General features: G+C 51.2%; 1 protein-coding gene across 1 annotated transcript in view; it reads right to left on the reverse strand.

The window, feature by feature from the left end:
• Positions 1-13,845, reverse strand: part of iPLA2-VIA (calcium-independent phospholipase A2 VIA) — an 83,000-nt gene that overhangs the window by 19,176 nt on the left and 49,979 nt on the right. The window contains exons 10-13 of the mRNA XM_068374381.1: positions 12,880-13,079; positions 12,520-12,670; positions 11,841-12,026; positions 11,551-11,722 (exon numbers count right to left, since the gene is read on the reverse strand). Of these exons, the coding sequence (XP_068230482.1) occupies positions 11,551-11,722; positions 11,841-12,026; positions 12,520-12,670; positions 12,880-13,079 (709 nt within the window). The remainder of the gene's footprint in view (positions 1-11,550; positions 11,723-11,840; positions 12,027-12,519; positions 12,671-12,879; positions 13,080-13,845) is intronic.

Below are 13,845 nucleotides of genomic sequence, written 5' to 3' on the forward strand. Positions count from 1 at the left end.
CCAGTTTCTCCAATGACACCAGATGACCTATTAGCCTTTGCCAGTCCTTCGCCCTCCTGGGTTGCCCCGAAAGGAAAGGGAGAAGAATCTTTATTAGATTGCTTACCTGCTCCACTGACGGAAAAGCCTTCACTAGTCGGGAATCCAGTGTCATCCCCAAATAGGTCATCCTGGTGGAGGGAGATAGGTTCGATTTTTCTGGGTTGATCATGATACCCAGACCCTTGCAAAATTGGAGAAGTTTTACACCTTGCTCCTTCAAAACGTCCTCTGAGGAGGAAAGAAGCAACCAGTCGTTCAGGTACCGAATGAGGCGAATGCCCCGCTCGTGAGCCCACACCGAGACTGTCGTGAAGACTCTCGGGAATACCTGGGGAGCTGTCGACAACCCGAAGCAGAGGGTCTTGAATTGCAGGATCTGGGTACCCCATTTCACCTGGAGAAACTTCCGGCTTGAGGGGGTGGACCGGGATATGGAAGTATGCGTCCTTGAGGTCTATGGTCATCATGTAGTCTTTCTCCCTCAAGGACAGCAAGACCGACTTTGGAGTGTCCATTTTGAAATCTGTCTTGCGCACAAACTTGTTCAGAGCTGACAGGTCTATCAGCGGTCTCCATCTCCCCGTCGCCTTTTCTACCAGGAATAGTCGGCTGTAGAAACCTGGTCCTGGGTGCAGGACCTCCTCCATGGCGCCCTTCTCCAACATAGTGGACACCTCTTCTTGAAGGGCCGCCCTCTTCAACAGGTCCTTGGGTGCCAGCCACTCCGACAGGCTGGCCGGAATCAAAGGTGGGGGTTCCGTTAAGAACGGGAGCCTGTACCCCTCCTTCAGTACGGATACTGTCCAGGGTTCCGCTCCGTGAGCCTTCCATGCTTGCCAATGTCGTCTGAGGCATCCCCCAACCTGAGGCTTGGGCAGGAGTAGGGGGCCTCCCACTCTACCTCCTCCTGGAGGAGCAGCCTGAACAGCCTCTCCTGGAGGCAGAATACCCTGTTCTAAACGAGGCAGACGCTGCTGGAGATCCTCTACGGGGGGGCTGTGGCGCTGAAGCCCACGAGGAAGAAAGGGCTTCTCTCCTCGTCAGGTTAGGAGGAGCCTGAGAAGTAGAGGGCCCGTCTGATGCTGTCCTCTTGTAGGAGGGCCTCCTTACCGGTTGAGGCCTGGGAGCGTTCACTTCCTTTCGTTTAGCTACCTTCTCCATAACCTCCTCTAGCTGTTTCAAGGGGAACAAGGAGTCACCCCACACAGGAAGGCTCCTCATAGCCCTCACCTCTCTGTCTGGGACCTTCCGGGAAAGCCTCGCCAGAATAGTGTCCCTTTTGCGAAGAACCCAGTTCGCTGAAACGGCAAGGGACTGATAAGTAAGGAACTTCAGGGTCTTGCTCCCGGAGACGATAAGCTCCCTCAGGAGGTTTTGTTGCTCTGGGTCTGTTAAGTCATATGTGGCTTGAACACCTACCAGCGTGGAAGCCCACCAGTCCAACCAAGAGGAGACGTGCACCAAGTTTTTCAACATCTCCTCCATCATCGCAGCCTCCCACTGCGAAAAGCAAATCGGGGCTGAGGAGGCTCTGTCCTCCAGGGCACACTGTCCCAGAACGTCGAGGGCAGGCTCCACTTTGCAGGCTCCCGGTCGTTGTCCCTCTGGCACATAGAACCTACTCTGTGTCTTGAGTCCTTGGAGCAACTTCGAGGAGCTGTGTGTTTTGGGAGCTTCGGCATTGCCTGCCACAACTCTATCAACATGAGCCCGTCCCAGGACGAGATCTTGGGCCACAGGCAGGGCCAGGGAGGTTTTCTGTTGGACGGGTGCCTGCATCAAGCGGGTCAGGCTGGACCTCCAGTACTCCTCGTCGGTTGGGACCGGTTCCTCAATCCGATGATGCCTTCGAATCAGGCCAATTACCTTCCGATACGCCGAGTCCTCGGTCGGGGAACCTTCTCTATCGTCAGCAGTACCTTCCGCCTGATCCCGAGGAGCCGGGTCACCGGGCACTCCCACTAGGCGCTTCGGTTCTGGAACAACAGGCACTCCCCTGCGGTGGTACCAGTCCTCCCCGGCGGGAACCTCCGCACCAGGTTCGGGGGTCAGAACTGGCATCGCCGTGCCGGCGAGGACTACCGTTCATGCATTCTCTATGGGGGACGAGGACGTGGATCCCATGGGCTGACCAGACGGAGGGAACCGTTCCTTTAAGTCCGAGGGCCGAACCAGCTGTGCTGATTCGGCCAGGCTGCCCCTACGGAAGCACAGTTCCCCCCGCTGGGCGGGGTGAGCCGGAAGCTTCGCGGACTAACGCCTGCCTGAAGCGGCCTTCTCGCATTTCTCCCTGCGAGGGTCATATCTGCGTCTGGAGGATGGCCTTAGCAGCGAGAAATCCCTGGACCGCCGGTCAGGGGAACACTGCAACTCACTCTTACGGGGAACGAAGACCCAATCACCATCGGGGGACCTACTCTTCCTGTACTTCCTCCGTGGAGACCGGGACCATTTTCAACTGAACCTCTAACGGGATCTTGAGCGGGAACATCTGCTCCTGGACCGCTCCCTCCGTCGCCGATGTCTCCTCCTCGCTTCCTCTTCTGAAGAGAACGAAGCACCACCATCTGAAGAGCCCGACGAAACTGTACCACCCGAACGACGGGCAGGAGCGGGGGCTACGGAGGGCTTCGCGATCTGCTGCGTACCAGAGGTCGAGGGTTGTAGGAAGGACCCTGGAACCGCCGTCAGAGGAGCTGGAAAAGAGGTTGGGCGCACTACACTAGGGAACCAGGTATCCAGGCCCTCTTCCATCCGCATTGGGGACCTACCTGGCGTTTTAGGGAGCCTCCACCCGAAGGGCTCACTTACTGTGGAGTCCAACTTTCCCTGGGCGTCACCAGCTGCTGAAGAACCTGAAACACAGGCCCATGAAGCGGGCGAAGAAACAGGCACAACATTACTACACCACAAGGGGTCGTCGGAGGAAACATGCCCCCCAAGCACAAGGGCAGAGTCTCCAGAACCCCCAGACACAGCACTACCAGGCTCCCCACTAGCCTGAGAAGACCCAGCAACCCCCACTTCAAACACATTAGACTGCTGGGGAAGGGCCCTCAGCTCTTTCCCCGCAACGGACTTACCTCGTCCCCTACCCTGGGTAGGGGAAGGCAAGACAGAAGCCCCGTCGGACCGTCCACTGGGTGACGGTAACGGCGAAGAGATGCTAGATTTCCTGGGCGAACGTTTCGACGACTTCTTCTTCTTAGTGCCGTAACGCACCCACTGGATCTCACTCCAGCTAACACACTCAATGCACGTATCCGATGGCGAGCACACTCTGCCTCTACAGCACACAACCACACGGCACAGGAACGAAGGGAATCAACAAGGAATACACTTGGGAAGCACAAGGAAAGGTAGTGAACACGCAAGAACACAAGGGATAAGCACAGAGATACCACGCGGTAACCACATGGGACACACGAGTCGGGACACAAAGGGTCGTAAGAGAAGAAAGCGGCGTGATGGTATCACGACGCGACCAGAGAACTTACTGACTAACGGGACCCAAGCTGACGCCGACCTAGCTCAGGTCTACCATCGGGGCACGTTCTCTTTACTCCCGGGTTAGCCCTCCATAGAAAACAGGCGTAGGGTATACAACACAAAACTCTGGTCGGTAGAGAAGAGATTACAGGTAACTCCTAAGAAAGTAGTTCGAGGTAGGTATTTGTGTTGGAACAAACAAATTATCTACGAATTTGTCATTTGTTCCTTAACTGAAATACAAACCACGCTATTTAATATGGGTGACTCACCCCTTAGGAAGGGTGGTAAGTCTCGGCCATTACTGGCTTTGGCTTTGCCCGGGGACTCAATATTTGAGTGTGTAAGTACTCAAGAATAAGGAGTTCCTGCGTCTCGCTAGCATTTGCTGTGCAATTGCTGTGGCCTACATAAGCTTGTGTGTGAAGGTAAGTAGTGTGACACGTCCTAGGAAGTTGACCTGGAGTTCTTCAGATAGAATTCTAGGCTAGGACTCTCCCAATACCACCTCGTCAAGGTATGGGGACGTGACAGTATTAACCTTAATACTAGGAACACAAGGAAGCATGGTTTACCTGCTGTGGTTTGAGGTCAGCTATGCCGAGAACCCAGGATCCTGCTTTCTCCAAGGGAGGAGAGGATGAAGAAAAGAATAAGGGCCAGACAAACCTTTTCATTCATGCAGACTAAGACCCAGTAACAATGCCCTCAACCCTCTGTTACCTGTCCATTAAGGAGCCTGAGGTTAGATCAGCTGTTGTGCAGCCACCATAGGGCCGATAGAAAACGTATCGAGTCTCCTGTGTGTCACGTCTTGCAGGTAGTGGGCTGTGAAGGTCGTCCGACGCTTCCACACCCCAGCTTGCAGGACCTGCGTCACTGAATAGTTCTTCTTGAAGGCCAGGGACGTAGCTACGCCCCTAACATCATGTGCTCTAGGGCGACGTGACGGAGGAGGGTCAGGATTCAAGGATAGATGTATTACCTTGCGAATCCAGGCCGAGATGGTATTCCTGGTGACCCTCCTCTTCGTTTTCCCGGTGCTCACAAACAAGGCTTGCACCTGGGGACGAACTGCAGCTGTTCTCTTAAGATAAAACCTCAGACTCCTTACTGGGCACAGTAGGAGATGGCTAGGCTTAAGGCTGAGCGATAGCCTTTCACTGCCGAGACTGAAAGGCGCATTTCTTCCCGCAAATACACGAAGAACTCCGCTATTGCTGGAATAGTGGCATCAAGTGGAGAGATACCCCTTCCACGACACCAACCACAGAAAACTCGCCACTTCGCCTGGTAGACCCCTGCGGATGACCTACGCAGGTGTCCAAACATCCTGTTCGCAACTTGTTGCAAAAATCCTCTCTCTGTGAGGAGATGCTGGACAGTCTCCAGGCGTGAAGTCGAAGCGAAGCTACGGCTTTGTGAAAGATGTTGGCGTGTGGTTGTTTGAGTAGCTCGTGTCGTGGAGGGAGTTCTCTCGGGAGCTCCGTAAGGAGTTGCAGAAGATCCGGAAACCATTCTGCGTGATGCCATAGTGGAGCTATCAGGGTCATCGAGAGGTTGACCGATATTCTGGTTTTGTTGAGCACCCTCCTCATCAGACAGAACGGGGGAAAGGCGTAGACATCGATGTTGTCCCACCGTTGTTGGAAGGCATCTTGCCAGAGAGCCTTGGGATCCGGGACTGGGGAGCAGTACAGAATAAGCTTGAAGTTCAGCGCTGTGGCGAACAGATCCACAGTCGGGGAACCCCACAAAGTCAGGACTTTGTTGGCTACTTGACGATCCAAAGACCACTCGGTACTCACTATCTGCGCCGCTCTGCTCAGACTGTCAGCGAGCACATTCCTCTTGCCTGGAATGAAGCGAGCCGAAAGTGTGATCGAGTGGACTTCGGTCCATCTCAGTATCTCTACTGCAAGATGGGATAGCTGTTCTGAAAAGCTACCTCCCTGCTTGTTGATATAAGCCACTACTGTGGTGTTGTCGCTCATCACCACCACGGAGTGGCCCGCCAGGACTTGGTGGAACTTTTGAAGAGCCAGGAATACATCCTTCATTTCTCGCAGGTTTATATGGAGGTACAGTACCTTTCTGATTCTGACCACAGGCCTGAGGTCCTATGGTTCAGAACATGGGCCCCCCACCCTTTCTTTGATGCGTCCGAAAACATCATCAAATCTGGGGGGAGGACGAGAAGATCCACTCCCTTTCGTAGGTTCTCGTCTGCCACCCACCACCGAAGGTCCATCTGTTCCGCAGAACCCATGGGGATCATAATGTCCGGGGAATCGTGACCTTGATTCCACCGAGACTTGAGTCACCACTGGAGGGATCTCATCCTGAGGCGACCATTGAGAACTAGACGGGCCAGGGATGAGAGATGGCCGAGGAGACGTAACCACGCTTGGGCTGGAAGTTCTTCTCGTCTGAGGAAAGGCCTCGCGACCTTCCTCAGCCTTGCTATCCTGTCTTCTGATGGGAAGGCTTTGTGGAGATTGGTGTCTATGACCATGCCTACATATACCAGTTTCTGAGTGGGCAGCAAAGAGGACTTCTCGAGATTTACCATGATCCCTAGATCTTGGCAAAGTTCGAAAAGTTTGTCTCGGTGGCGAAGAAGGGTTGCCTCCGAGTCTGCTAGGATCAACCAGTCGTCCAGGTAACGGAGGAGACGGATACCGATCCTGTGAGCCCAAGATGATATCAGGGTGAACACTCTGGTGAACACTTGAGGAGCTGTGGAGAGACCGAAGCACAGCACCTTGAACTGGTAGATCTTGTTGTCTTGGCAAAATCTTAAATACTTCCTTGAAGATGGGTGGACTGGGATCTGGAAGTATGCATCCTTAAGGTCCAGTGTACACATGAAGTCTTGTGGTCTCACTGCAAGCCTGACCGTGTCTGCCGTCTCCATGCTGAACGGTGTCTGTTTGACAAACCCGTTCAGGGTTGAGAGGGCGATGACTGGTCTCCAGCCTCCAGATGCCTTCTTTACAAGAAAGAGTCAACTGTAGAAGCCTGGGGACCCGTCGACTACCTCTTGGAGAGCGTCCTTCTTCAACATGGTCTCGACTTCTGCCCGAAGAGCTTGCCCCCTTACCGATCCCATGGTAAGGGAGCTCAATGACACTGGATTCGCTGTCAGGGGAGGTAGAGATGTTGTGAATGGGACGCGATATCCCTGACCGATCACGGAGATCATCCAGGGATCTGCCCCGAGCTGCTGCCTCCTTGTCGAGCAACTTTGCAAGCATCCTCCCACTGGTGGACATGCAGGGGGACTGCCAATCCTAACGTTTGCGGCCTCGGCTGCTCCCTCTAGGATTTTTACCTCCCCTGGAGGACTTTTTGCCCTTCTTGTCCTTGACAGAAAAGGGCTTAGACACCTTTGTCTTTGCTGCTGTCGCCTTCTTTGTATTCTTGGCAGGACAGAGCTGTTGGGTTGCTGGAGGTTTGTAAGGCCTCGATGTTAGGGCCCTATGAAGAAGGGAATCCTGGTTGGATTTCCTCCACCTCTCAGCAGCCTGCTCCACATTCTTAGGCTCAAACAAATTCTTACCGAGGACGTAAGAATGTCTGAGCCTGCTGACGTCGGTACTGGGGACCTTCTGATGGAATCTCTCAGTCACTGCGTCCCGTTGTTTCAGGATCGTGTTAGCCCACAAGCTCGAGACTTGGTGGGCTAGAAACTCGATGGTCCGCGTGCCTGAGAGCAAAAAGGTCTCCAGTGCCTTCCTGGTGCTTTCCTTGGACAAATCCTCAGACCCCACCAGGATGTCCAGAGACCCTAGCCAGATGTCCAGCCACGAGGTTGCCTGCATGGCACACTTCGCAACCTTCTCCTGGCTTAGGATCTCTGTTGCCAAATACGAGACATGCCGGTTGGAGAGTCTCTCTAGAGGGACTCCCCCGGTAAGCTCTTCCAGAGAATGCTGCAAAGGAAGAGCTAAACAAGTCTCCTCCAAGATCTCAAAGTACCTCCTCTGAAGGACCCGAGGAGGCGGGAGGAGCTTGTTACCGGCGCTGGATCTGCTGGTGGAGGCAAGCTCAGAGAGCTGGCCTTCGACCTTGTCTCTGGCACTCTTCACCCCCTGTGACCAGGGCAAAGCTGCACTGGCCCTTAAGGGTTTCTGGGTACCGTAGACTCGGTCCAAGACCGTGTCCTTGCCCTCACGCAGAGGAATCTCTGGGTCCGGAAACCCGTTGAGAATTCTCATGTGGGTCAGAACTTGCCAGAACGCATGTTCTGACTCTTGAAGCTCTCCTCCCGAAGGGCTAGCAGCAAGGTCTCCTGTCCCCAGAGGCTCTTCCTGGGGAGATTCGTGGACATTCTCCGAGGGTCTGGCTGGCTCCTGTCTAATCCTTGCCGAAGACTTAGGCAAAGTTTTCGAGTCCTTTGGCTCCCTCCTGGCTCCCTCCTGGGAGGCATACAGGACTCCAGTAACGATGGTGGAAGGCTCTTCTCAACCCCAATGCGGGAAGACTTCTCGGGGAGAGACGGGGGTTTCCCCCATTGGTGCGATGGGGGAAAGACCCGCCTCACCCGACTCCCCTGAGGACGGGAAATCCTCACCTGCTGGGGGAGGGGAGAAAGTCTGGGGGGAGAGGGAGCCTTTCGCAAAGACTTCCGAGGAGACAGTTTAGCCCTAGGAGAAGTCACCACGGAGGGGACTCCTCTCTTCCTCTTCAGGGGAGATGAAGCCACCACTGCTTTGTGACTTAGTTCAGAGAATACAGGCTTAAAAGCCTGTACGAAAGCTCTGACAATGGTTCCAAACCAGGGCTGCTGGCTGACAGTCGCTCTGTCAGACACTCCCTCTGGAGGGAAGGGGATCGTTCGATCCCTAGGAGGAGTCACCAAACAAGGGTCCGCCTGAAAAGATGTTGAAATGGGAGAAAAGGAATCCTTGGACCTCTCCGGAAACCTCCCCCCCTCCTACGAGCGCGCTGTTCTGCGCTTGCGGGGAGGGGAACGAGAAAACGATAACCTGGCCGCCTGAAGCCCCGCGTTTTTGCGTGTGGGATAGCGCTGGCGATCGCGCTGCAACTCACGCTGGCGATTACGCTGCAACTTGCGCTGGTGGTCGCGCGATGGGCCCTGCCCTCGGTCACGCGCGGGAGAATTTTCGCATGCGTCGCGCGCGAAGGTGATGGCGAGGGCGCGTGGGCGCGGTGGTGATGGCGAGGGCGCGTGGGTGCGGGAGCGCGAAGGTGATGGCGAGGGCGCGTGGGCGCGAAGGTGATGGCGAGGGCGCGCGGATATGCATAGGGGGCTGGACGAGCGCTCGCGCGCGTGCAAGCGATAGATCGAGTGGGCGCGCAGGAACCTGCTGAAAGGCCCGTGAGGGCGAAACCGTGGTGCGCGCGCGTGCTGGAGAAATATCTCTAGCGCGTGGGCGCGTGGGCGCAGGGCGCGTGGGCGCAGGGCGCGTGGGCGCAGGGCGCGTGGGCGCAGGGCGCGTGGGCGCAGGGCGCGTGGGCGCAGGGCGCGTGGGCGCAGGGCGCGTGTGCGCAAGGCGTGCATATCTGGCTGAAGCATAGGGCGAAGGCGCGTTTGTGCAACATCGTGGGCGAGCGATGGAGAATGTGCGCGCTGGCGAGCAGGAGGAACAGGAACTGCGCTCTGATCCGGAGATCGCGGGCGCGCTAGGCGCGCATGGCACGCATGGCACGCATCAGGATGGGGGCGCACAGGAATGCGCTGCTGGACTGGGCGCGCATCAGGATGCGGGCGCACAGGAATGCGCTGTTGAGCTGGAGAGCGCTTTAGTCCCTGTGAGCGCCTGTGCGCTAACTTAGGAGACTCCAGGGCTGTGCGCTGATGCACAGATGTGCGCTGGTGCGCCGGTGGGTGCTTGCGCGCTATATCAGGAACTTCTGGAACTGGGCGCTTGAGCCCAGATGTGCGCTGAGGCACTGGGGAGCGCTGACGTGTAGGAGAGTGCTTGCGCGCTATGACAGCAACAGATGGAGAGTGCTTAAGCGCAGGAGAGCGCTTGCGCGCAGCTGAGCACTGCCGCGCTATTGAAGGAACTGCAGGTGCGTGCTGGCGCGCAGGTGGTCGTGGGCGCGCAGGGGAAACCTGGCGCGTAGTCACAGGATCAGCAGCAGGTGCGCGCACCGCGCTATGACAGGAACTACTGCAACAGGTCAATGGCGCGCAGGGGTTACCTGGCGCTTAAGGGACTGAGGCACAGGTTTGCGCTCAAGTCCCTTATGCCCCGAAGGGACCGTTGCCTGTGTAATGACAGGGTGTGAAGGCGCCCACAGCGCATCAGCAGCCTGGAAAGGTGACGGCAGGTCACCAGGTCTGGAGGGCGAAAGGTCAGAGTGTCCTGAGTAAGGACGACCTTCCACCGAAGGAGATCGCGAACGATCTCCGGAAAGGTCCAAGGTGGTAGCTGGCAGGATCGGCGAACGGCGAGTTTCCTCAGCGGAGGACTGCGGGGATGACGAGCCGAAGAGGCGCCTCCTAACTCCCTTGTGAGAAGAAGGAAGGCCTCTACGGCGAAGGGGAGGACGAGCCTTCCGCCTTATACACCCTCTAGGGGCCGTGGGATCAGCAAGCTGACCATCAGCAGGCCTCCGAAGAGGAGTCTCTGTGAGTGAACTCCCCCGAAGGAGAGAATCACCGACAGGAGAGACCGTAGGACTTAGCTCCTCCCTCGAAGGATGTTCGGAGAGAGAAACTAAGCCTTCAGCTACTGCAGCAACAACAGGAGCAGAGGTTTGAGATGACACATCAGAGGCCTCTGTCACAACAACGTCGACGATAGACAGAGGATCTATCTCTGCTACCGTCGGCGATTGCTTGACAGCTGCTCCTAACTTGATCACGTCAAACCGGGCTTCCTTGGAGGGCGAACCCTGAAGCCCCAAGGAAGCCCAAAGCTGTAATAAATCATATTATTCACAGATAAAGAAATATCCTCCTCCGGGGGAGGAGGGAGAGCTGCCTCGCTATGGGAGGCAACAACCTCTCCCACACCCCGGGAGAGACATAAATGTGCCACAATGGCGGTCAGGTAACCCAGGACACTTACGCATGAGGGTAGAGGCCAACTTTACACACACTGTAGAAAAAAAAAAGCAAAGACAGATTAATGGCTGACAAAACGAGGGTGAAAGCGGACACATCCGTCTGCCACCCGAGCCAAAAGCAAAGTGAAGTATTCACAGATGTGTGTGAGGGGGGGGGGGGGGGGGTAGCAAGCTACCCCTCCCTACCCACCACTAACTATCGGTGGGGTAGTAAACCCTCGTTAAAATTCTAATGGCTCGTCATTTCAGCTACGCCGAAGTAATTACCCATATTAAATAGTGTGGTTTGTATTTCAGTTACGGAACGAATAAACTATCTTACAACATACACTCAAGTACTGTATTATACGCCACTAACAATAGATTTCATTTAATAAAATATTCTCTAACACTCTATCATAAATTACGACCCTTCAGTCACAAATTTTATAAACTAGATAAAAAAAAATCTGATCCTTCACGACAGCACTCATATAGAGAGATTACTACTGTATTGTTACCATTATTTTTTAGGAAGTACAGTAGGTATTCTTGCACACATCTCTACAAATAGTGATAATGATTCCATCAGCAGAATTGTCGTAAAAATAGTCTTTATAAAAAAATATATCTGCAAGTACAGCTACTATCATACACAAGACCATTTATAAATTTCTATTACAGTACTATTATTATCATAAATATTAACTAAAATCATTATATTAGTGGTAGTAGCAGCAGTAATAAAACTGAAACAACAATTGCAGACACAGATTGCACAAGCCCAAAGCTACAGTAGCCAAATTGTAAACCTAGTTGGAATAGCGAAAAAAAAAAAAAAAAAATCAGCCCTGAATGAAAAAGAAATAGAAAAGTAAAGAATAAACTATTGTCTAAGACAAATAAAAAAACAAATACAGGTAGGAGAAATAAAAAAAGACAACACAATAAGATAAAGTCAATAAATAAGATATGAGGCTTATATATATCACTCACCTTACAAACTGGAGGTTTACCAGTTCCTAAAGACAGTACTACAGATGGCCTCACAGCCTCAGTACCTCTCCCTACAGCATTTAGAGTCATATTGTATTCGACAATCTCCGTTAATACATCCAACGTTGGGTTATTAGAAATCAGACCACCATCAATAAATCTTCCATAAGACCTGTCAAAAGATATTTTTTCGTATTGTAGTAATTTTCTATCTTGACTTTGCATGGTAAATTCTTTTCAAAATTAATTCTATCATGAAAGTCTATGGTAATCAGTTACAAATACTCTACCTGAAGTACGAAGGAGCTGCCCCTGATGCTCGAGCTGCATGCCACACACGTTGTTGGTCAGGTGTTTTGGTTGCCGTGAAAACACTTGCACCCTCAGCATGCAAAAGGGATTCTCCACTTATGTAATTTCGGAAAAGGTGAAGATCAGCTGGGAAGCGGTCAGCTAACACTCCAGTTACAATTACACTGTTTAAATGAGAGTATTCTATTTGAATAATGCTTTCTGAAGAGACTAAAGATATACTCATCCCTTAATGGCTGCTAAATGACATGTTCAAAACATTCCTTGAAATATGACCAATGTTCTTCTTTAATAAGTGATGAAAAAGTGTGTCGGAGAAAACAAATACTGTACAAACAACGATGACCATAGATACATAAGTCCATGTGTGTATTCTTTTGAAGTTTGATGTTTATTTATGCAAACACTCCCAGATTCTTACAGTGAGTACTCAGTAAGTTTAATCTGATTGAATAGGAGCTCTAAGCTTTAGGAATTATACCAAAATCTGATTTAAATTTGCTTTAAAAATTGCAACAATTGTGACAGTTTCAAATCTTTAGCCAGATTATAACTTCATTAAAATCACTACTCTTAATTTGTTCCAAAATAACGGGAAACTTTTTCTGAAAAACGTAAAGAAATTAGAAAAATTACAATCATAATACAGTAACTCACTTTGTTCCCTTGATATCAGACATCATAGTGTCTTCTCCCAACTCTAATTTTAGAATGTCCTCCAAAGGCTTTTCATCATAAGGTCTGCGGCCAACAAACACTAGATCTTTCATTCGGAAATAAAGTCCCTGAGTATATCGAGAGCTTTTCCCTGGAATAAAATAGACCCTTTGATTCCATTATCATACCATTTGTAAAGTTACATCTAAGTAAAATAAAAATTAGCATTCGGAACAGAGGGCCATTCACATGAATCAAGAATTTCAACACTAGTGCGGTCTGATTAAAATATATGTAACTAAATTTAATGATAATTTGAAGTACTGTATATATGAAAACAAGAAAATATAAAGTACATACCTAAGGCTAACGCTAAGGCGAGGATACCCCCTGTACTTGTACCCGCAATCCAGTCAAAGAGATTGATTATGGGCTGACCAGCAGCTTCTTCTATGGCAATTATCAACTGAATCAAAACTAAACCTTTAATGCCTCCACCATCAAGGCAGAGAATGCGACCTCCTTTTCTCGGGCTCCCTCTCGGACTAAAATTTGTAAATCTGCACGGAGAAATAAACTTCATCAAATAAACGTAGAATCAATATAAAGCTAACTTATTCTGTAAATTTTATGCTGTAACTCAAGCTAAACATAATTGTCAAGCTAAAACTTTTGTTTCCATACTTACCTCTGAATAGAACAAACTATTAAGTGGATGGGCCAACTTGGCAAACTCTACATGAAAAAAAAGAATAAACTTTTCCTCCTGCAACTATACTTTCCTTATTTTAAACTAGCTGCCAAAACAATCTCCAGCTGCCAAGAAGAGAAGTGTGGCCAAGCCAATGAAGTAAAGCTGACCCAGTGAAAAGGTATAAACATTGCCACAGATCTAAGTGGATTAGTTCTCCGTAGGTGGATTCATTCTCCAAAGGTAAATATAACCTTAGAGGAGGGGATTCGGGAAAGTCACTAATTCTGGTCAGAGTTAAGTAAGGAAATCCAAGATTTTCATAGTTAAAAAATCTTATTTATCTCCTTGAATCTTACCTCTGAAAATAAGAAGCTGAATAGAAGTGCGAATAGAACCAAAAACCTTTACCTCACCACAGAAATCAATACCTTTATTTCATTCAAGGTACCCTTTAAATAAAGAAAAATTATGTTCATGTTGGTTCTAATCGAAGCTGTGTTGATGTCTACCTCAAAATAAAACTCTCCCATTCTCTTTCATTGTAAAGTGATTCTCATACGGAATCCAGCTTGCAATCTGGCGGCTGAAAGCAACTAACTACTGTACTCCATTTCAGCTATTAAGAGTTTCAG

This window comes from Palaemon carinicauda, chromosome 5, assembly GCF_036898095.1.
Source record: "Palaemon carinicauda isolate YSFRI2023 chromosome 5, ASM3689809v2, whole genome shotgun sequence".
Classification (NCBI taxonomy): domain Eukaryota; kingdom Metazoa; phylum Arthropoda; class Malacostraca; order Decapoda; family Palaemonidae; genus Palaemon; species Palaemon carinicauda.